The following is a 24,023-nucleotide window of genomic DNA, read 5'->3' as shown; positions in this document are numbered from 1 at the left end:
AGCGGCGCTGGCTGACGGGCCCAGCGGCTCCGCGGCACGTGGGATCCTCCCGGACCGGGGCATGAACCCGTGTCCCCTGCATCGGCAGGCAGACTCCCAATCACTGCGCCACCAGGGAAGCCCTAATTTGTATTTCTTATGCTTTGAGTGATGTTGAACATATTTTCATAGATTTCACGGTTGTTTCTTTTCTTTCTTTTTTTTTTTTTTTCTGTGAACTACCCATATCTCCTGCGGGTTGTGGTTGTTTTTGGTGGTGGTGTTTTCTTGTGTGTGTGTGTGTGTGTGTGTGTGTGTGTGTGTGTGTGTGTGTGTGTGTGTGCGCGCGCGCTGTTTTTAGAAACTACGTATTAAGAATGTAAGAATGTCAGGTTATTGTCTTTTTTTGTTTGTTTTTTTGAAATTCTTTACATATTAGGAATACTAACCCTTTGTAAATGTAAGTTTAAACATTTTTTTCCAAGTTTATCATTTGTCCTTTTTGTCTGGAGTGTCTTCTTCCGTGGCCCCTCCTCCCAAGTTTTTTTTTTTATCCTGTTATAAATATATCAGTCTTTTTCCTTATTGTTTTGGATTTGGATCATAGTTAGGAAAGTTTCTTCATTCCCTGATTACAGAGGAACTTACATTTCCTACTAGTACTTTTAGTTTCATTTTTCTAATTTTTGCATTTCTGACCCATATGTCATTCTGATATTTAGTTTGAGGAACAGGTGTTATTTTATTTTTTTCCAAATAGCTATTGGGGTCTCCCAACAACACTTATTTTATCAAATACTTTTTTTTCCTCATTGATTTGAGAGGTTTGCTTACGCCATATAGCAGTAATGGTTATGTAAGGTATGTATAGGGATATCATTATATAATTTTAGTAATTTTTTCCAAATGGGTTCTTAGTTTTCTTAACAAAATTTATTTCTTCTCCTTTAATTGTATGCTAAATTCCGAGATACACATACATGGGTTTGTTTCTGGACTCTTTTAGAGTAATGGTTTACTTGTCTTACTTTAGCGTTCTACTGATAGCAATAGATTTGTATTATCTTTTGGTATTTGGTACAGCAGATTTTCCAGTTCCTTCATTTCTTTTTTCTCTGATTTTCGGAGGGTGCTGTCCTTATGAATTTACTCTGTTTCTCTTCTATTAACTTTAATATTTCGCATATCATAATCATGTATACTATTTGGTAAATATTTGTGGAAATGAAATCATTTTAAGGGGTGTTAGAGAAGAATTAAGTGTGTTCTTTTAGTTCAACAAATATTTATGTAATATTAACTGTTGGAGGTATGGTGTAGGATGTAGACAGGTAATATAAAGATGAATGGGACACATTGTGCCTACCTGTCTAGTTAAAATTTGAAACATTACATTTAATCTAAATCTTGAAAGATTTCGAGTGGGAATTTGTTAGGCAGATAGGAATATGCAAATCATGGAACTGGTTAGAGAATTTTAATGTAAAATAATTCTTGTAATAATTAAGGTACTGTAACTTGATCATTCAGAGTTCTTAAATAAGTCTTAAGTAACACTGCAGGTTTTTTAAAAACAGGTGGATTAATTGAATAATAATACTTTTTATGGAATTTAGTTCAATCTTCTATGATCACATATTCTTAGAACTATAATTGAAACACTTTGCAGGGAACTTGCAGAGGAGGAAAATAGGTAAATGTATATGGGGCAGCCTAGAAAGTGTGTTAGAAATGAAATACAAATTAATAATTTAAATGTTTTTATTGCAGTGGGGTGTTAATTTAACGAGGTACAAAAGACATGTAAACATGTTTTATGTAGTTACAAAGAAGTTTTCTACCAAGAATTAAAATTGGTTCAGTTGACTTCACTAAAAATGAGACCAGTAGTTACCTGCTTAAAAGTTGTGTGATGTGGGGGAGAATTGACTAGAGTCTAATGAAATCAATTAGGAGGCAAATGAAATACATTTTGGAGTATTTTGTCTGTTTTTTGATTGGTGAATTTATTTAGGTTAAAATAGCTGACATTTAATGTAGTGCTTACTATGCCTGAGTACTAGTCTATGCTTGTATTTATTAACTCATTTAACCTTCACAACCACTGTATTAGGTAGGATATTATTTTCACTTTACAGATTAGGAAAATAAGGCTACTCAAGTTCGCAGCTTATAAATAGTGTTGCTAGGATTCATATCCAGGTAGTAACATTCCAGAACCTAGGTTCTGAAGTTTCTCAGTAATGACAGCCATTTTTAAAATTGGGTATCTGATATAGAGGAACTGATAGCGGAACCACCAGGGAACTTATTGGTTATCTGTAATGTCTACTTATCTAATGAAGCAGATTTGATAAAGGCCATATTTTAATGTGAGTCAGGTTTACAGGGGAAGCAGTTGTCTGCATTAAATTCATTACTTTCTCCCTCTGCATTTTTCTTTGGAATGTTGTGTTAGAGTTGATTGAACACTGGCATATGGTATCTGAAAGGAAAAGAAAGACAGCTAACTGAGTTAAATCCTTTGTGTATTTTCTTATATTTGAAAATCATTAATAGATGGGAATCTTCCTGTTGTTGGAAACCTATTACGGGTACATCTTAAGTTGTCATGCATGTGTTTTTAATGGTCTGTGTGTTCTGTTATCTCTTCTGCCAGTGGGCTCACTACCTCAGGATTAGATAAGGATTAGATAAGCCTTCCAAGATATAAAGATTTATTTAATTTTTAAAAAGTATATGTATGGTAATACTTACCCTCTGTATAGTAGGACTCATTTTTTTAAGCACCACGGGTGATTGTGATGATGAGCCAAATTTAGGAACTACTGCACTAGTGGATCACACTTCCTTCTCAGTGAAATTCTAGGCCTGAGATAATTTTATATATGCTTTCAGAAAATGATCTTATACTAATTATTTTTAGCAACTTTTGGTTTTCCTGACTTTTTTCTTTTCTTATTTCTCTACAATAGTTTATGCCAGCGTGGCTTCATTCATACAGATGAACCAAGGATTGGGATAGCAATATAAAATTAGAATCAGACAGCTGATTGCCCAGCAGGATGCCATCAACTAACCGTGCGGGCAGCCTGAAGGACCCTGAAATTGCAGAGCTCTTCTTCAAAGAAGATCCAGAGAAGCTCTTCACAGATCTCAGAGAAATTGGCCATGGAAGCTTTGGAGCAGTGTATTTTGTAAGTGTTAAAGGCTTAATGTCAGTGACCAGGATTTACTTAAAATCCAGTCCTGGCAAAATGAAAAACAATAATATAAGGAGACAGACAGAGGCCATAGTCCATTTTATAGTCACTTGCATAGGTGTGTGTGTGTATAATATGAAAATAGCTTTATTTATTGAGTTTCTTGGATTATTGAAAAAATGGAAGCGAATATTATTTTGCTTTGACTTAGTGTTTAGAATTTTTAGCGCACTGTTTTTAGGAGTCATATGACTTGCATTGCTATAGAATTAAATATTGCCTAACACTGACTTCTGTAAAGTTCCATACAGTCAGTTTTAGTTTTGTGGAAATCTAGGATTATTATTTGGCAGAAGGATATGTACCAAAGTTGTTTCTTCTTGTGTGCATATGTGTGTATTTTGTACTTAAAAAACCCCAAAAACACCAGATTTGCCATTTTAACCATTTTTAAGTGTACAATTTGTGGCATTAATTATACTCACAATGTTTACAACCATTACCACTATCTATTTTCAAAACTTTTTCATCACCCCAAACAGAAGCTCTGTATCTATTAGCAATAACTCCTCATATCCCCCTCTACCCAGCCGGTGGTAACCTCTAATCTACTTTTTGTCTCTATGAATTTGCCTAGTCTGGATATTTCATATAAGTGGAATCATACAATATTTGTACTTGCATGTATGGCTAATTTCACTTAGCATAATGTGTAGCATAATCACTTGGTGGGTCTTTGATGTTGTAGCATGTATCAGTACTTCATTCCTTTTTATAGCCGAATAATATTCCATTGTTTGTATATACCATGGTTTGTTTATCCATTCATCTGTTGATGGGCACTAGATTGTGTCTACCTTTTGCCTATTGTGAATAAATGCTACAATGAACATTGGTGTACAAGTATCTGTTTGAGTCCCTGTTTTCAAATTTTGGTATGTACCTAGAAGTGAAAATACTGAATTACATAGTAATTCTATGTTTAACTTTTTGAGGAACTGCCAAACTGCACCAGAGTGGCTGCTTCATTTCCATTCCCATCAGCAATGTACCAGTGTTCCAATTACTCCATGTCCTTGCAAATGCCTATTATTGTCTGTAATTTTGATTTTAGCCATCCTACTAGGTCTGCAGTAGTATCTTGTAGTTTTGATTTGCATTTCCCTAATGACATATGTTGAGCATTTTTTCATGTGCTTATTGGCCATTTGTGTATCTTCTTTGGAGAAATGTCTGTTCAAGTCTTTTGCCCGTTTTAAAAGTTGGGTTTTTTGTCTCTTTGTTGTTGAGTTGTAAGGGTTCTTTATGTATTTTGAATATTAAATTATTGGATACATGATTTGAAAATATTTTCTTGCATTCTGTAGTTTATCTTTTCTCTTTCTTGATAATGTCATTTGATATACAAAAGTTTAAACTTTGAATGAAATCCAGTTTATTTTTTCTTTCATTGCTCATGCTTTTGCTATCATGTCTAAGAATTCATAGCCAAATCCAAGGTCATAAAGATTTACCCCTGTGTTTTCTTCTAAGAGTTTCATGGTCTTAACTCTTCTATTTTGGTAATTGATCAATTTTGAGTTAATTTTTGTATATGTTGTGAGGTGGAGGTCCAACTTCATTTTTTGCATATGGAAATCCAGTTGTCCCAGTACTATCTATTGAAGAGACTGTTGTTCCCCACTGAATTGTCTTGACATCTTTGTCAAATCACTTGGCCATATTGTATACATTTATATCTGAACTCTCTGTTCTATTCCATTTGTCTTTATTCTAGTACCACACTAGCATACTAGCATGTTTTGATTACTGTAGCTTTGTAGTGAGTTTGAGATCAGGAATAACTTTATTATTCTCTTTAAGGACAGTTTTGGCTATTTGGGACTCCTCCCAATTCCGTATGAATTTAAAGACTAGCTTTTCCATTTCTGTGAAAAAGCGTGTTGGAATTTTGATAGGGATTGTTTAAATCTGTAGATCATGTTTGGTAGTATTGGCATCTTAACAATATTAAGTCTTACAATCCATGAACACAGCATGTCTTTCTAAACATTTATTTAGGTCTTATTTAATTTTGTTTAGCAATGTTTTGTACTGTTCAATGAACTATGTTCTGATGAACCTACATTGATGTAGCATACTCAACATAGTTTATATCAGGGTTCATTCTTAGTGTTGTACATTCTTTGGGTTTGGACAAATGTATAATGACAAGGATCATTATAGTATCATATAGAGTATTTTCACTGCCCTGAAAAAAGCTCTGTGTGCAGGTTTTTGTGTAGATGTAAGTTTTCAATTCCTTTAAGCAAATACCAAGTGCTGTTGCTGGATAAGTAAGAGTATGCTTAATTTTGTAAGAAACTGCCAAACTATGTTCTGAAGTGGCTGTACCATTTTGCATTGCTACCAGCAGTGAATGAGAGTTCCTGTTGTTCCGCATCCTCACCAACCTTTGGTGCTATCAGTGTTCCAGATTTTGGCCGTTCTATTTAGTATGTAGTGCTATCTCATTGTTATTTCCATTTCCCTGATAATATATGATGTGGACCATCTTTACAAATGCTTATTTGCCACCTGTATATATTCTTTGATATATACAGATATATACCTGATATATAGACCTCTGTTAAGGTCTTTGGCTTATTTTTTTAATCAGGTTGTTTTCTCATTTAAGAGCCCAGTGGGTCCAGGGCTTTTCTTTTTTGGGAAGTTTTTGATGACTTATTCAATCTCTTTACTAGTTATAGTAAGTAATAATAATAAGTAATACTATTCAGGTTTTCTATTTTTTCATCCTTTAGTCTTGGTAGGTTTTGTTTTTAGGAATTTGCCCATTTTGTCTAATTTGTTGTCATAGTACTCTCTTATAATCCTTTTTATTTCTGTAGAATCAGTATTAATGTTCCCACTTCCATTTCTAATTTTAGTAATTTGGGTCTTCTCTTTTTTCTTAGTGTGTGTAGGTAAAGGTTTATCAATTTTGTTGATCTTTTTGAAGAACCAACTTTTGGTTTCAATGATTTTCTCTATTTTTTGATTCTTTCACTTATCTCTGCTTTAATCTTTATTATTTCCTTCCTTCTGCTAGCTTTGAGTTCAGTTTGTTTTTCTTTTTCTGGCTTTTAAGTTGTAAAGTTAGGTTGTTAATTTGAGACTTTCTTGTTTTTTAATGTGTTTATAGCTATAAATTTCCTCCTGAGCACTTCTCTCACTTGGTTCCATAAGTTTTGATATGTTGTATTTTTGTATTAATTCAGCTCTCAGTATTTCTAATATGCCTTGTGACTTCTTCTTTGATACATTGGTTGTTTAAAAGTGTGCTGTTTAATTTTTACAATTTTGTGAATTTTCGATTTTTCCATTTTCGTTATTGATTTCTGACTTTATCGCATTGAGGTCAGAGAAGATACTTTGTATGATATCTGTCTTTTAAAATCTACTGAGACTTGATTTTTGGCATAACATATGGTCTGTCCTGAAAAATGTCCCATGTGCACTTGAGAAGAATGTATATTCTATCGTTGTGTATAGAATGCGTATTCTGTTAGATCTAGTTGGTTTATTGTGTTAAGTCCTCTATTTCCCTGCTTATCTTCTGTCTGGTTGTCTTCTCCTTTATTATGAGTGGGTTATTGAAGTCTCCAGCTATTATTGTAGAACTGTATATACTTACTGATCTGTCCATAGGTGTGTAAATATTTATAATTGTTATATCTTGCTGTATTGAACCTTTATTAATAAATAATGTCCTTCTTTGTTTTTTATAACCTTTTTTGATTTAAAGTCTTGATTTACAAGTCTTTTTGTGGACCCAATTTTTCATTTCTTTTAAGTAAGTACCTAAGATTTGTTGGAGTTGTTGGATCATAGGGCAGGTGTATGTTTAGTTCTATGCCAATTGCCAGACTTTTTCACTAAGTAGAAAGTTTACATTCCCATCTACAGTGTATGAGAATTCTTTTTGCTCCATATCCTTGCCAGCATTAGATGTTGACAGTCATTTTAATTTGAGTTATTCTGATGGGTGTGTAATTGTATTTCAGTTAGGTTTTAATGTACATTTCCCTGCTGATTGATGTTGTTGAGCTCTTTTTCATAGACTTAATGATCATTCACGTATCTTTGGAAGTATCTGTTCAAATATTTTGCCCATTTTTTGAAAATCGGGCTTTCTTTTTAAATTGAGTTTGTAGAATTTCCAGGATACTTGGTCAATCAATATATGTTTTGTGAATATTTTCTTCTAGTATGTGCACTGGAAAATTATATATATTCTGCAGTTTATTGGGCATGATTATCTATGTATGTCAAGTAGGTAACATTTGTTGGTTATATTCTTCAGATCTTTTGGGTCCTTTCTGATTTTACTAGTTTGTTTTTGGTCTGTGTGTTCTATCAGTAACTGAAAGGTATTTAAAAATCTCCACTGATAGTGGATTTATCTATTTTGCTTTTTAGCTGTATCTTGTTTTACTTTATACATTTCTGATCTGTGTTACTGGGAATGTACAAATTTAGGATTATTGTATCTTGTTGTATTGTCCCATTATCATTAAATTTCCACTCTTTACCTTTCTTAGTATTTCTTGCTTTAAAATCTACTTTGATATTAATGATAGCTTTCTTTGGCTAATGCTTATGTAGTGTTTTTCCTTTTCATTTATTATTTCTGGAACTTTATTCTAAAGTATTTCTCATCTTTGTTGTTTTTACCCCCATGAAGTTTTCTCCACCTTTATTGTGTTCTATTGACATAGAACATTGTGTAAGTTTAAGGTGTACAGCATGTTGATTTGATACATTTATATATTGCAAAATGATTACTACTATGTCATTAGCTAACACCTCCATCCCGTCACATAATTTCCATTTCCTTTTTGTAGTGAAAACATTTATGATCTACTCTTAGCAGCTTTCATGTATATAATAAAGTATTATTAGTTGTAATCCCCATGCTGTACATTAGATTCCCAGAATTTGTTAATCTTACAACTTGTACCCTTTGACCATTATCTTCCCTACCCCCAACCCCTGGTAACCATCACTCTATTTTCTGTTTCTCTGAGTTCAGCTTTTTTAGATTCCACATATAAGTGATAATAAACAGTATTTGTCTTTCTCTGTCTTACTTATTTCACATAGCGTGATGCCCTCACGTTTCATCCAGGTTGTTGCGAACAGCAGAATTTTCTTCTTTTTCATGGCTGAATAATATTCTGTTGTTTGTATGGACACACACTACATCTTCTTAATCCATTCATCCTTTGATGGACACTTCAAGATATGGTTGTTTCCATGTCTTGACTATTGTGAATAATGCTGTAATGAACATTGAGGTGCAGATATCTCTTCAAATCGCAATTCCAGTTCATTTGGATATATATCCAGTAGTAGGATTGCTGCATCATATGGTAGTTCTATTTTTAATTTTTTGAGGAGCCTCCATACTGTTTTCCATAATGGCCATACCAGTTTATGGCCACTGCACACTCTTGCCAACACTTGTTATCACTTGTCTTTTTCATAATACCCATTCTGACAGGTGTAAGGTGACATATCATTGTGGTTTTGATTTGCATTTCCCTAATGATTAGTGATATTTTCATGTACCTGTTGACATACGTCTTCTTTGAAAAAATGTCTATTCAGGTCCTCTGCCTATATTTTAATTAGGTTGGTTTTTTGTTTGTTTGTTTGTTTTTTGCTATTGAGTTTTATGAGTTCTGTATATACTTTGGATATTAACCCCTCATCAGATACATGATTTGCAGATATTTTCTCCCATTCCATAGATTACCTTTCCATTTTGTTGATTGTTTCTTTTGCTGTGCAGAAGCTTTTTAATTTGATGCAGTCCTACTTATTTAATTTTCCTTTTGTTGTTTGTGCTTTGGGTGTCATATCCAGAAAATTGCTGCCAAGACCAGTGTCAAGGAGCTTTTTCTCTGTCTCATCTTTGTTTTAATTGGAGTGTTTTGCCCATCTATATTTGATGCTGTTACTAACATAGTTGGGCATAAGTCTGTTTTCCTATTTGATTTTTGTTTGTCCTATCTGTTCTTTCTTTATTCCTCATTCTTGCCATCTTTTGAATTAATCAGGTGTTTATTGTTTTTTTTTTGTTTTAAAATATACATTTTAATTCAGGTGTGGAAAGACCAAAGATCAGGTAACAATTGCCATTGAAAAGATAGTTTAAAAAAAAAAAAAAAGAAAAGATAGTTTAGGGATTTCCCTGATGGTCCAGTGGTAAAGAATCCCCCTTTCAATGCAGGGGACACGGGTTTGATCCCTAGTCAGGGAACTAAGATCACACATGCCGTGGGGCAACTAAGCCTGCGCGCCACAACTAGAGGGAAGCCTAAGTGCTGCAAACTAAGACCCGATGTAGCCAAAAATAAATAAAATGATAAATCTTTAAAAAAAAGAACAAAAGATAGTTTATTATACTCATAGATTCCAAGAGAAGAGGACATGCCATGCCAGAGAGGGCCACTTGGGGAAGCACTGGTATAAGTGAGAAAGCAAGAGAAAAAGCATGGGCAAGAGCCTTTATTGTGGTTTCTGTGGGAATAAACAAGTGAAGCAGGGTAAGCAAGTTTTGGATTAACTACTTTAATTTCAGCAGGCTGTGGGTAGAGGGGCTGTCCCTAGTTGTCTGGCTCTCGGCCCTGTGGTGATTAGAATATGATGTAGGGGCCCATAGTGTGAAGTCATTGGAGATACAGGCTCTGGATTTGTGGTTTGTATATGAAAGAAGTGCTTGTTTTTTCTCTCTAGGAATTAGCTAGCTCTGGGAGTGTAGTCTCTTCCTGTTAGCAAGGCCCTAGCTGTCAAAGCATCAGATTACAGCAACTTAGAAGATATAATTAATATATTTTTTCTCACATTAACCTTTTGGTTATACAGTCCTTTATTATTATTTTATTTGTTACCCTAGAGATTATACTATATATTCTTGACTTATAGTTAACTTAAATGAGCACATTTACCACTTCTCAAACAATGTAAAAACTGTACAGTATTTCAACTCTTTCTCCTGTTTTTTGTGCAGTTTTTCTCATATATTTTACTTGTAAAATGTCCGTTTGATTCCCTTTTTAAAAAAAATTATTTTATTTATTTATTTATTTATTTGGCTGCTCTGGGTCTTAGTTGCAGTGTGTGGGGTCTTCATTGAAGCATGAGGGATCTTTCTTTATTTATTTTTTTAGTTGCAGCATGCAGGATCTTTTAGTTGTGGCATGTGGAATCTTTAGTTGTGGCATGCAGGATCTTTAGTTGTGGCATGCAAATTCTTAGTTGCAACCTGTGGGATCTAGTTCCCTGACCGGGGATCAAACCTAGGCCCCCTGTATTGGGAGCTTGGAGTCTTAGCCACTGGACCAACAGGGAAGTACCCGCCCCCCCACCCCTGCTTTTTTTTTTTAAAGACTCTGTCAGTAACTCCAGTATTTGAGTCTCCATTGGGCCTATTTATATTTCCAGTTTTTTCCTTTTCAGTATTTGGTCCACTTTTTAGCATGCCTTACAGTTTGTGATTGGTTACTCTTCGTTTTAGAGGAGAATTTGTAGATGTTTTTGGATGGTTCTATTTTTCTTCAAAGACAGTTGTGGTTTCTTTTGGTAAGCTGATAGTGTAGTGTTGAATCACCTTGAGGCTCGGTTTTAGGCTTTATTAGGGCTAGTTGATGTCAGTTTTGCCCTTATTACTAGGCCTTTGCCCTTACTCTTAAACCATGGCTCCTCTAGAATCCCAACTGACTGTCTAGGGTGTTTATCAAAACTCAAGCAGGGCTTCCCTGGTGGCGCAGTGGTTAAGAATCCGCCTGCCAATGCAGGGGACATGGGTTTGAGCCCTGGGCCGGGAAGATCCCACATGCCGCAGAGCAACGAAGCCGGTACACCACAACTACTGGGCCTGTGCTCTAGAGCCCATGAGCCACAATTACTGAAGCCCACGCGCCTAGAGCCCATGCTCCACAAGAGAAGCCACCGCAATGAGAAGCCTGCACACTGCAACAAAGAGTAGCCCCCACTCGCTGCAACTAGAGAAAGCCTGTGCGCAGCAATGAAGACCCAATGCAGCCAAAATAAATTAAATAAATAAATAAATAAATTTATTTAAAAAAAAAAAAAGCTCAAGCAATTTGGTGGGATTTGAATTCCAACCTCCTTCTCTCAGCACTTTTTGTCTTCCAGAAGCTCTGCTTATCTCTTTAGTCTTCCAACTGCTGTTTTCTTTTGGGTTTCTGGGAGTCTTAGGCAGTACATACTTAGTAGTTGACTGTTTACTTGAGGAGAATTCACAGATTTTTGAGCTGCTTCTTTTCAGCTCCCTCTTCTGTGATTATGCCTTTTTTTTCCAATATATTAACCTTTAAAAAAATTGAAATATTGTTGATTTACAATATTATGTTAGTTTCAGGTGTATAACAGTAATTCAGTTATATATATTTCAGATTATTTTTCATTACAAGTTTTTGTAAGATACTGAATATAGTTCCCTGTGCTATACAGTAAATCCTTGTTGCTTATCTATTTTAGGTATGGTAGTTTGTATGTATTAATCCCACAGTCCTAATTTATCACTTCCCCCCTCCCTTCCCCTTTTGGTAACCAGAAGTTTGTTTTCTATGTCTGTGAGTCTGTTTCTGTTTTGTATGTAGATTTATTTGTATTATTTTTTAGATTCCACATATAAGTGATAGCATATAATATCTATCTATCTATCTATTTATTTATTTATTTTTTGGCTGCGTTGGGTCTTTGTTGCTGCACGTGGGCTTTCTCTGGTTGTGGAGAGCAGGGACTACTCTTCATTGCGGCGCGCGGGCTTCTCGTTGCGGTGGCTTCTCTTGCTGCAGAGCACGGGCTCTAGGTGCACGGGCCTCAGTAGTTGTGGCACGTGGGCTCAGTAGTTGTGGCTCGCGGACTCCAGAGCGCAGGCTCAGTAGTTGTGGTGCACGGACTTAGTTGCTCCGCGGCATGTGGGATCTTCCCAGACCAGGGCTTGAACCCGTGTCCCCTGCATTGGCAGGTGGATTCTTAACCACTGCGCCACCAGGGAAGCCCAATATTTATCTTTTTCTGTCTGATTTCACTTTGTATGGTATTTTCTACATCATTCATGTTGCTGCAGGTGGCAATATTTCACTCTTTTTTATGGCTGAGTAATATTCCATCATATATATACCACATTTTCTTAAACCATGATTGTACTTTTTAAGTTCCAGATGCTTTGGAAGCTCCTGTCTCTGGCCTCTCTCCTCAGCCTAGCTTCCTCCTTGGACTCTTGTTTTCCTGTTATACCACAAGTTCAGGGATGAAGTTGGAGTAAATTTATTGCTCACATTGGATACTGTTCTTCTCTCAAGGCTTCTAGTCTCTAAAGCTTTGCCTACATTTGTTGCTCTCCAGTAGTTTCATACAATTGTTTTACATACATTGACTGCTTTGATTCTTGTTTGGGCTTTTGGGACAGTCTAACAGAAACTTGGCAAAAATTAGTGGTGAAGTTTCCCTTGATTTATGTTTGATATTATTTGTACTTGCGTAGACTTTTCATATATCCTACTCTAAAGATATGTGGTTTTGTCTATTTTTATTTATTATTTATTTATTTTTGGCTGCATTGGGTCTTCGTTGCTGCACATGGGCTTTCTCTAGTTGCGGTGAGTGGGGGCTACTCTTCGTTGCGATGCATGGGCTTCTCATTGCAGTGGCTTCTCTTGTTGTGGAGCACAGGCTCTAGGCGTGCGGGCTTCAGTAGTTGTGGCCTGTGGGCTCAGTAGTTGTGGCTTGTGGTCTCTATAGTGCAGGCTCAGTAGTTGTGGTGCATGGGCTTAGTTGCTCCACAGCATGTGGGATCTTCCCAGACCAGGGCTCAAACCCGTGTCCCCTGCATTAGCAGGAGGATTCTTAACCACTGTGCCACCAGGGAAGCCCAAGATATGTTTTTGGAGCAATTGGTCTTTCATTGTTGATATTGAAAAGTAGAGAGTTTCAGTATGTTTTTTGTCTTCTTCAGACCTGCCCATATGATCTATCCAGTGAGGAATGTTATTGTCCTTTTCCTTTCGTTAAAGGGACTGAATTAAATCACATATTAGCAAATTATCAATGATTTTTAAGTTTTAAATAATAAAACTATAAAATTGCATTATCCAAAATCCAGAACTGAAGTGGGTGTGTTTTGAATTAAGGTTGTAATGAGAACTAAGGATGGGATCAGAGAAAGGTAAAAAGGAAAGACAAGCAAGGGCTCCTGAAGGGAGCCTCCTTCACTAAATACTAAAAAATGTAGGCTTTATTCTGCAGTCTTGAGGGAACACTGAAGTGCAACAGAAATATTATATTTCCATTTGTGACATAGAAAGTTTATTTTTGTAGCAGTGTAGAAGAGAGATTGGCAAGTGTCAAAGATCAAAGAAGGGAGGCTGATTATGAAGATTTTATAATTGGAAAGAAATGCTGAGAGCTCAAACTAGATAGTGGCAGTGAATTTAAAGCTTAAATTGATAGAATCAAAAGAACTTGTTTTCTGACAAGATAAAAGGGTGGACACTGTGGTGCCTCACTCACGGAAGAGAATTATTTACTGGGGGTGGGGGAGTGGTGGGCAGGGAGAGATTCTCTAGTGCTTGGACCTCCTTGTGCAGTATTTCTGGGTTTGTCCTACTCAGGCTGGGTTATTTCAGAGAGCTGTGGTTGGGAGAGAAAGTCTCATAGTCCCAGAGTTAAGTATAGCAGGGGCAACAAAAGCTAATTGGTCTAAGCTAGATATCAGGAGCTGGCTTAGGAGAGACCTGGTGGTTAAACACAATGGGTGATCCTGGATTGGGAAAAAATTCCTATAAAGGACATTGGGATAGTTGGTGAAATTTGAATATGGACTATATATGCACTGTATAATAGTATTATATCAATGCTAAATTTCTTAAATTTGATCTGTTGTTTTTCAAGAGAATGTTCTTGTTCTCAAGAAATATATGAAGTTCTTTTGAACCAAGGGTAGGAATTTATCTCAAGTCCTATTCAATAATAAAAGAATGATAATGTATGATAACAGTATATATTTTTAGATAAAGAGTTTCAAAGCAAATGTGGCAAAATGTTAACCAAGGATTTATCTATAGTAGGTGCCATGCTATAGCTCATGGTCCAGCCTGTGAACTATTTTCATTTAGCTTTCAAACTAAGAATGATTTTTACATTTGGAAAAACAAAAGGAAGAGTATGCAACAGAAAAAGAAGAAATGTATTTGGCCCACAAGGCCTAAAATGTTTAATATCTTGATCTCCACGCTCCCAACGCAGGGGGCCCGGGTTTGATCCCTGGTCGGGAACTAGATCCCACATGCGTGCTGCAGCTAAGAAATGTGCATGTCGCAACTAAAAGATCCCACACGCTGCAACTAAGACATGGCTCAGCCCCGCCCCCCCGCAAAATGTATATATATATGTATATAAGGAAAAGAAACCTAGGTTCTGGTTAGGACCACCTGAGGAACCATTGCATGGAAGCTTAGAGGAGTCAGGGGCAACTGCTCAGAGCAGGTGTTTTCTGTTAATTGTCTTGATGTCTGGGAAACATGTACCATATAGATGAGCAAAGTTTGACTGTAGCTCACAATTGACTAATTTTGCTGTCATTCTATTTCTAGGTCACTAACATTCATATTTTGTAGTATCGGCTAAACCCATGTGGCAGTGTGTCTATGTGTGTGTTGCATATGTGAGTGTGCACGCCTAAAAGTGTGCTTCTGATTTTATGTGCTCTCTCACCCCAGCTTCATGACGGGGCTAAATGTGCAGTGTCTTTCTGTAGAGTATATGCAGGAAGGACCTTCTCATCAAATTTTTTTAGGTGACTAAAAATAGTTCTTAAAATATAGGTCTGAATTTTCATTAATTGACAGTAGGGGTCACCTTAAATTTAAAAATACTTCAATTGAGCCAGGTATTCTGGCTGTCTTCGGACAAGCTAATCAAGGACTGGCATCATAATAAGTGTTTGAAACCAAACCAAAGAGTCAGATATCCAAAAGGACCACTATCTCTAGATTGCCAGGAAGATAAACGTTCTCTTTTAGTTTCCAGTACCTTACATAGAACCAACATGATGTCTGTAGATGGGCCATAGAACACTGGCTTTGGAACCAAGCTTCCTGACAAATGTGGCAGACCATGTATGATCCCAGTGAAGTCATTTATTTACTTTGTAAAAGTTTTTTTCTTTATTTTAAAAACTGAGATGTAATATTTACCTCTTATTTCCTAGTGTAAGATTTTATTAATCTGTATTCTTTTAGGGGCTTGGCAAGTTTTATATTTTCAATGGTACAGCAAATTGTTTAATGTTTTAAGAAAAAAGATATATAAAAAAGAAGGGCTTCCTTGGTGGCACAGTGGTTAAGAATCCGCCTACCAATGCAGGAGACAGGGGTTTGAGACCTGGTCCAGGATGATCCCACATGCCGTGGAGCAACTAAGCCTGTGCGCCCCAACTACTGAGCCTGTGCTCTAGAACCTGTGAGCCACAACTTCTGAAGCCCGTGCGCCTAGAGCCCGTGCTCCACAACAAGGGAAGCCACGGCAATAAGCCTGTGCACCATGACAAAGAGTAATCCCTGCTTGCCACAACTAGGGAGAAGCCCGCGTGCAGCAACAAGGACCCAATGCAGCCAAAAATAAATAACTCTATTTTTTTAAAAGAATTATAGAAAGACAATTTACATATAATTAATTGATATGATGATTTCAGATCATTCTTATTAATTCATTAAAATAGCTCCCAAATGGATATTCACAGTTTCCTGGTCTGTAACAAAATGACTGGTTGTATATATTGTCTTTTTTTGCTCTTTACAGCATGAAGTTTGTCCTTAGGCCTGTAGCCAATTTTGCCTTTACTCTTTTACTTTCAGATGGTGAGAAGAGATAACATGTAGTATTGTGCTCTTATTTAATTACTCATAGCTCATTTAATTCTGTTCTAAATAGTATTTTAATTTTTTTATTTTTTGAATTATAATGGACCTACAATACTATGTTAGTTCCAAGTGCACAACATAGTGATTTGATATTTCTATATGTTACAAAATGGTTACCATGATAAATCTGGTTACCATCTGTCACCATACAAAGTTATTACAGTATCATTGCCTGTATTCCCCATGCTGTACATTTCATCCGTATGACTCACTTAGTTTCTAACTGGAAGTTTGTACCTCTTAATGTCCCTCACCTGTTTCACTCATCCCCTAACCCCCATCCCCTCTGGCAAACCACCTGTACCTTCCCTGTATCTTTTTTTTTTTTTTTTTTTGCGGTACGCGGGCCTCTCACTGTTGTGGCCTCTCCCGCTGCGGAGCACAGTCTCCGTACGCACAGGCTCAGCGGCCATGGCTCATGGGCCCATCTGCTCCGTGGCATGTGGGATCTTCCCAGATCTGGGCACGAACCCGTGTCGCCTGCATCGGCAGGCAGACTCTCAACCACTGTGCCACCAGGGAAGCCCCCCTGTATCTAATCTATGAGTCTGTTTCCATTTTGTTTGTTTGTTTTGTTTTTTAGATTCCACATGTAAGTGAAATCATATATTTGTCTTTCTCTGTCTGACTTATTTTACTTAGCATAATATCCTGTAGGTCCATCCATGGTTTCACAAATGGCAAGATTTCATTCCTTTTTAATGGCTTAGTAATACTCCATTTTATTTATATACTCACATACAGACACACCATTATATGTATGTGTGTATGTATATATGCAGCATGTCTTCTTTATCCATTGGACACTTAGGCTGCTTCCATATCTTGGCTATTGTGAATAAAGCTGCAGTGAACATGGGCGTGCGTATAATCTTTCAAATTAGTGTTTTTGTTTTCTGCGGAAAAATACACAGAAGTGGAATTGCTGTATTGTCTAGCAGTTCTATTTTTAATTTTTGAGGAAGCTCCATACTGTTTTCCATAGTGGCTGCACCAGTGTACATCCCCAGCAATAGTGCATGAGGGTTCCCTTTTCTCTACATCCTCATCAACACTTGTTATTTGTTGTCTGTTTAATAGCCATTCTGACAGGTGTGAGGTGCTATCTTACTGTGCTTTTGATTTGCATTTCCCTGATGTATCTGTTGGCCATCGTTATGACTTCTTTGGGAAAATTTCTATTCAGGCCCTCTACCCATTTTTTAATTGGGTTGTTTGTTTTGATGTTGAGCTGTATGATTTCTTTGTATAATTTGAATATTAACCCCTTATCACATATATCATTTGCAAATATCTTCTCGCATTCAGTAGGCTGCCTTTTCATTTTGTTGACAGTTTCCTTGCCTGTGCAAAGCTTTTTAGTTTCATGTAGTCCATTTGTTTATTTTTTGCTTTGTTTCCTTTGCCTGAGAAGACATATCTGAAAAAATATTCGTAAGACTGATTTCAAAGAGTGTACTACCTGTGTTTTCTTCTAGGAGTTTTAATCCATTTTGAGTTTATTTTTGTATATGGTATGAGAGAGTAGTCCAATTTGATTCTTGTGCATGTAACTTTCTAGTTTTCCCAACACCATTTATTGAAGAGGCTGTCTTTTCCCCATTGTATGTTCTTGCTTCCTGTGTCATGGGTTAATTAACCATATAAACGTGGGTTATTTCTGGGCTCTCTTTTCTCTCTTATTGGTCTATGTGTCTGTCTTGTGCCAGTATCATAGTGTTTTGGTAACTGTAGCATTGTGGTATAATTTGAAATCAGGGAGCATGATACCATCAGCTTTATTCTTCTTTCTTAGTATTGTTCTAGCTATTTGGGGGTTTATGTTTCCTTACAAATTTTAGAATAATTTGTTCTAGTTCTGTGAAAAATGCCGTTGGTATTTTGATAGGGATTACATTGAATCTGTAGGTTGCCCTGAGTAGTATGGGCATTTTAACAATATGAATTTCTCCAATCCATGAGTAAATACATCCTTCCATTTGTTTGTGTAATCTTCAGTTTCTTTTATCAATGTCTTACAGTTTTCAGAGAACAAGTCTTTTACCTCCTTGGAGGAATTATTCCTAGGTATTTTTTTTTGATGTAATTGTAAATGGGATTGTTTTCTTAATTTCTTCCTTTTTTTGATAGTTGTTATTTGTATAGAAACTCAAGAGACTTCTGTACATTAATTTTGTATCCTGCAACTTTACTGAATTCATTGTTGAGTTCTAATAGCTCTTAGGTGGCATCCTTAGGATTTTTTTGTATATAGTATCAGGCCATCTGCAAAAAGTGATAATTTTGCTTCCTCCTTTCCAATTTAGATGCCTTTTATTTCCTTTTCCTTCCTAATTGCGCTAGCTAGGACTTTCAGTACTATGTTGAATAAAAGTTACGAGAGTAGTCATCCTTGTCTTGTTCTTGATCTTAGAAGAAAGGTTTTCAGTTTTTCACCATTGTGTATAATGTTGGCTTCAGGTTTGTCATATATGCCCTTTAATATGTTAAGGTATATTCCCTCTATACCCACTTTGTTGAGAGTTTTTTTTGTAAATGGATGTTGATTTTTGTCAAATCTTGCTGGCCTTGTAGAATAAGTTCAGAAACATTTCTTCCTCTTCAGCTTTTTGGAATAGTTTGAGAAGGATAGGTGTTAATGCTTCTTTAAATGTTTGGTTGAATTCACCTGTGAAGCCATCTGGTCCTGGACTTTGTTTCTTGGGAGTTTTTTGATTGCTGATACAATTCATTACTGGTAATCGGTCTCTTCCTATTTTCTATTTCTTCCTGATTCAGTCTTGGGAGATTGTATGTTTATAGGAATTTATTTATTTCTTCTAGGTTGTCCATTTTATTGATGTATAATTGTTCCTAGTAATCTCATTTGTAATACATTGGTAGTCTGATGTCAGTTGTAACTTCTCTTTCATTTCTGATTTTATTTATTTGGGCCTTCTCTTTTTTTCTTAATGAATCTGGCTATAAGTTTATCAGTTTTGTTTATCTTTTTGAAGAACCACCTCTTATTTTCATTGATCTTTTATGTTGTGTCTTTAGCCTTTATTTCTGCTCTGATCTTTATATATATATATATATATATATATATATATATATTTATTTATATTTATTTATTTTTAGCTGCATTGGGTCTTCATTGCTGTGTGCAGGCTTTCTCTAGTTGTGGTGAGCAGGGGCTACTCTTTGTTGCGGTGTGCGGGCTTCTCACGCAGTGGCTTCTCTTGTTGTGGAGCATGGGCTCTAGGCGCGCGGGCTTCAGTAGTTGTGGCACATGAGCTCAGTAGTTGTGGCTCGCGGGCTCTAGAGCGCAGGCTCAGTAGTTTTTGCTCACTGGCTTAGTTGTTCTGCGGCATGTGGGATCTTCCCAGACCAGGGCTCGAACCTGTGTCCCCTGCATTGGCAGGCAGATTCTCAACCACTGCACCACCAGGGAAGTCCTCTGCTCTGATCTTTATAATTTTTTCATTCTACTAACTTTGGATTTTGTTTGTTCTTCTTTTTCTAGTTCTTTTACATTTAAGGATAGGTTATTTATTTGAGATTTTTCCTGTTTCTCGAGGTGGGCTTGTATTGCTATAAACTTCCCTTTTAGAACTGCTTTTGTTATGTCCCATAGCTTTTGGTTCATTGTGTTTCCATTTTCATTCGTCTCCAGGTATTTTTTTATTTTTTCAGTGACCCACTGATTACTTAGTGTTTAATATCATATAATTTAGCTTCCATATGTTTGTGTTTTTGCAGTTTTTTTCCTGTAATTGATTTCTAGTCTCATACTGTTGTGGTTGGGCAAGATGCTTGATAATAATATAATAATAATATTTATATATGAATGATTATTTTATCTTATTATTTTTTTTTGGCTGTGTTGCATCTTCATTGCTGCATGTGGGCTTTCTCTCTAGTTTCAGTGAGCGGGGGCTACTCTGCATTGTGGCGCGTGGGCTTCTCATTGCGGTGGCTTCTCTTTTTGCAGAGCATGGGCTCTAGGTGCGCGGGCTTCAGTAGTTGAAGCACGTGGGCTCAGTAGTTGCAGCGCGCAGGCTCTAGGGCACGCGGGCTTAGCAGTTGGGGCACACGGGCTTAGTTGCTCCGTGGCGTGTGGGATCTTCCTGGACCAGGGATCGAACCCATGTCCCCTGCATTGGCAGGTAGATTCTTAACCACTGCACCACCAGGGAAGTCCCCTGAATGATTATTTTAAATGGATGATCTCTTAAGTTTGAATGCATTCTAACGACTCTGCATTTGTATTCCTCTCCTGCCCACATCAGTGTTTTTGACATCATATTTTACATCCTTTTCTTTTTTGTATCCCTTAATTACTTATTGAAGATATAGACGATTTTACTACCTTTGTTTTTTAACCTTCCTACTAGCTTTTATAAGTAACTGATCTAGCTTTACTGTATGTTTGCCTTTACCGATGAGATTTTTACATTCATAATTTTTCTATTTATAGTTGTGGTCTTTTCCACCTAGAAAAGTCCCCATAACATTTCTTGCAAAGCCAGTTTAATGGTGCTCAACTCTTAGATTTTGCTTTTCTCTAAAACTCTGTCTCTCTTTCAAATCTGAATTATATTCTTGCTGGATAGAGTCTTCCTGTTTGTAGGTTCTTTCCTTTTATTACTTTAAATATATGGTGCCACTCTGTTCTGCCCTGAAAAATTTCTGCTGAAAAGTCAGCTGACAGTGGTAGGAGTTTGCTTGTACGGAGTTTGCTTGTACATAGCTAGTTGCTTTTCCCTTGCTGCTTTTAAGATTCTCTGTTTACCTTTAATTTTTACCATTTTAATTAGAATGTGTCTTGGTGTGGACTGCTTTGTGTTTATTTTCTTTGGGACACTCTCTGCTTCCTGGACCTGCGTCTGTTTTCCAGGTTAGGAAGGTGTTCAGCTATTATGTCTTCATATACGTTCTCTGTCCCTTTCTCTCTCTCTTTTCCTTCTGGGACCCCTATAGTACAAATGTTAGTAAGCTTGCTGTTACCCCAGAGGTCTCTTAAACTGTCCGCCCACTTTTTTTAAATTCTTTTTTTTCTGTTTAGCTTTGGTGATTTCCACTACTCTGTATTCCAGTTTGCTGATCCATTCCTCTGTATCATCTAATCTACTGTTGATTCCTTTTAGTCTATTTTTTATTTCAGTTATTGTATTCTTCAGCTAGGTTCTTTATATTTTCTAACTCTTTGTTAAACTTTTCACTGTGTTCATCCATTTTTCTCCCAAGTGTTGAGCATCTTTAAGATCATTACCTTGAACTCTTTATTGGGTAAATTGCCTACTTCCATTTCACTTAGTTCTTCTAGGGTTTTATCTTGTCCTTCATGTGGACCATATTCCTTTGTTGCCTCATTTTGCCTGATTCACTGTGTTTATTTGTATGTATTAGGTAGGTTGGTTATGTTTCCCAATCTTGGAGGAGTGCTTTATGTAGAAGATATCGTATTGGGCTCAGCAGTACACTCCCCTCTGGTCACCAGAGCTATATGATCTAGGGGTGCCCCCTATTTTGGCTGAGCAGGCTCTTCTGTAGTGCTGGGGCCAACTACTGTAGGTGCAGTGGTAGGTGGGGCTGATTTCCAGCCCAGTTGGTTGCCAATCCTTGCCTTGTGTGGAAGCTGCCTGATGCTGGTGGGCCGGAGCTGGATCTTGGTACAGCTGGCTGTGCAGCCCAGGGAGTCCTGGGACTGGTGCTGGCCTGCTTGTTGGAGGTGTCTCGGGGCTGGTGCTGGTCTGCTGTGGGCTGGCGGTGGGGGAACCAGGAGTAGAGCTGCCTGGCTGGTGTGTGTGGATAAGCCCTAGGCACTAATAAGCTGGAGGGAAGACTCCCAAAAGGTGCTTGTCAGCCCCAGTGTCTTTGTGGTAGACCGAGTTCCCAAAAATGGATGTTGAACCATTCTTGTGACCCTGGGAATAATCCAACTTGATCATGGTGTGTGGTCTTTTTTATGTGTTTGTTGAGAATGTTTGCATCTATATTCATCGAAGATGTTGGCCTGTAATTTTCTTTTTTGCTAGTGTCTTTGTCTGGTTTTGATATCAAGTTGATGGTGACTTCACAGAACGACTATTAGTGTTCCCTCCTAATCAGTCTTTTGGAAGAGTTTGAGAAGGATTGGTATAACTTCTGCTTTGTATGTTTGGTAGAATTCCCCAGTGAAGACATCTGGTCCATGACTTCTGTTTTCAGGGAACTTTTTTTTTTATGTTACAGATTCTATTTCATTTCTAGTGAGCAGTCTATTAAAATTATCTATTTCTTCTCGATTCAGTTTTGGTGGACTGTATGTTTCTAGAAACTTGTCCATTTCTTCCATGTTGTCCAATTTGTTGGCATATAATTGCTCATAATATTCTCTTATTTATTTTTATTTTTTGTATTTCTGTGGTATCTGTTGTTATTTCTCCTCTCTCATTTCTTATTTTGTTTATTTAGGTCCACTCACTTTTCTTCTTGGTGAACCTGGCCAGAAGTTTGTCGATTTTGATTACCCTTTTTAAAAAAACAGCTTTTGGTTTTATTGATTTTTTTCCCTAGACTTTAAAATCTCTATTTATTTTCTCTTTGATCTTTATTATTTCCTTCCTTCTTTAGGTGTTGTTTGTTCTTCTTTTTCTAATTCTTTTAGGTGGTAGATTATTTAAGACTTTTCTTGTTTTTATTATCGCCTTGAACTTCTCTCTTAGGACTGCTTTTGCTGCATCCCGTAGATTTTGTATGGTTGTGTTTTCATTGTCATTTGTCTCAAATTATTTTTAAATTTCCTCTTTGATTTCATCATTGACCCTTTGTTTTTTTAGTAGCATGTTGCTTAGTCTCCATGTAATCGTTTTTTTTCACATTTCTCTTTCTGTGGCTGATTTCGAGTGTCATTCTGTTGTGGTCAGAATAGATGCTTGAAATAATTTCTGTCCTCTTAAATTTGTTGAGGCTTGTTTTGTGTCCTTGTGTGTGGTCTATCCTAGAAAATGTTCCATGTGAACTTGAAAAGAATATGTATTCTGAGGTTTTTTGGATGTAATGTCCTGAAAATATCTATTAATTCTGTTTGTTCTCTTGTGTCATCCAGGATCTCTGTTGCCTTATTGATTTTCTGTCTGGAAGATCTGTCCATTGATGTCAGTGGGGTGTTAAAATCTCCTGCTATTATTGTATTCCAGTCAATTTCTCCCTTTATGTCTGTATTTGTTTTATGTATTTAGGTGCTCCTATATTGGGTGCATATATGTTAACAAGTGTAATATCCTCTCCCTGTATTGATATTTTTATCATTATATAGTGTCCTTTATCTCTATGGCCTTTGTTTAAAGTCTGTTTTGTCTGATATGAGTATTGCTATCCGTGCTTTCTTATCATTTCCATTTGCATGAAATATCTTTTTCCATCCCCTCACTTTCTATTTTTTTTCTTTTAAAGTTAGCCTTTATTTCTTAAGCTGGTGGTGTATACACTGGTATTCATTCTGTTGTTGTTTTTTTGTTTGTTTTTTGGCCACACAGCATGCGGGATCTTAGTTCCCTGACCAGGGATCGAACCCATGCCCCCTGCAGTGGAAGCTCAGAGTCTTAACCACGGGACTGCCAGGGAAGTCCCCATCCCCTCATGTTCAGTCTGTGTGTGTTCTTTGCTCTAAAGTAGGTCTCTTGTAGGCAGCATATTGTAGGCTCTTTTTTTGGTTTGTTTTTTGTTTTTTTTGCGGTATGCGGGCCTCCCACTGTTGTGACCTCTCCCTTTGCGGAGCAGAGGCTCCGGACGCGCAGGCTCAGCAACCATGGCTCACGGGCCCAGCCGCTCCGCGGCATGTGGGATCTTCCCGGACCAGGGCACGAACCTGTGTCCC

The 24,023-nt window shown here is 36.9% G+C and overlaps 1 protein-coding gene across 2 annotated transcripts in view; it reads left to right on the top strand.

Annotated features, from left to right (window-relative positions):
• The window catches only part of TAOK1 (TAO kinase 1), a 161,000-nt gene that overhangs the window by 60,683 nt on the left and 76,294 nt on the right, over window positions 1–24,023 (top strand). For both annotated transcript variants that reach the window (XM_024127960.3, XM_024127961.3), the window contains exon 2: window positions 2,955–3,176. In XM_024127960.3, coding sequence (XP_023983728.1) covers window positions 3,045–3,176 — 132 coding nt within the window. In that variant the 5' untranslated portion in view covers window positions 2,955–3,044. The remainder of the gene's footprint in view (window positions 1–2,954; window positions 3,177–24,023) is intronic.

Source organism: Physeter macrocephalus, chromosome 14, assembly GCF_002837175.3.
Source record: "Physeter macrocephalus isolate SW-GA chromosome 14, ASM283717v5, whole genome shotgun sequence".
NCBI classification, from domain to species: domain Eukaryota; kingdom Metazoa; phylum Chordata; class Mammalia; order Artiodactyla; family Physeteridae; genus Physeter; species Physeter macrocephalus.
The sequence above is the reverse complement of the archived record's forward strand: the minus strand, read 5'-3'. Positions and strand labels throughout refer to the sequence as shown.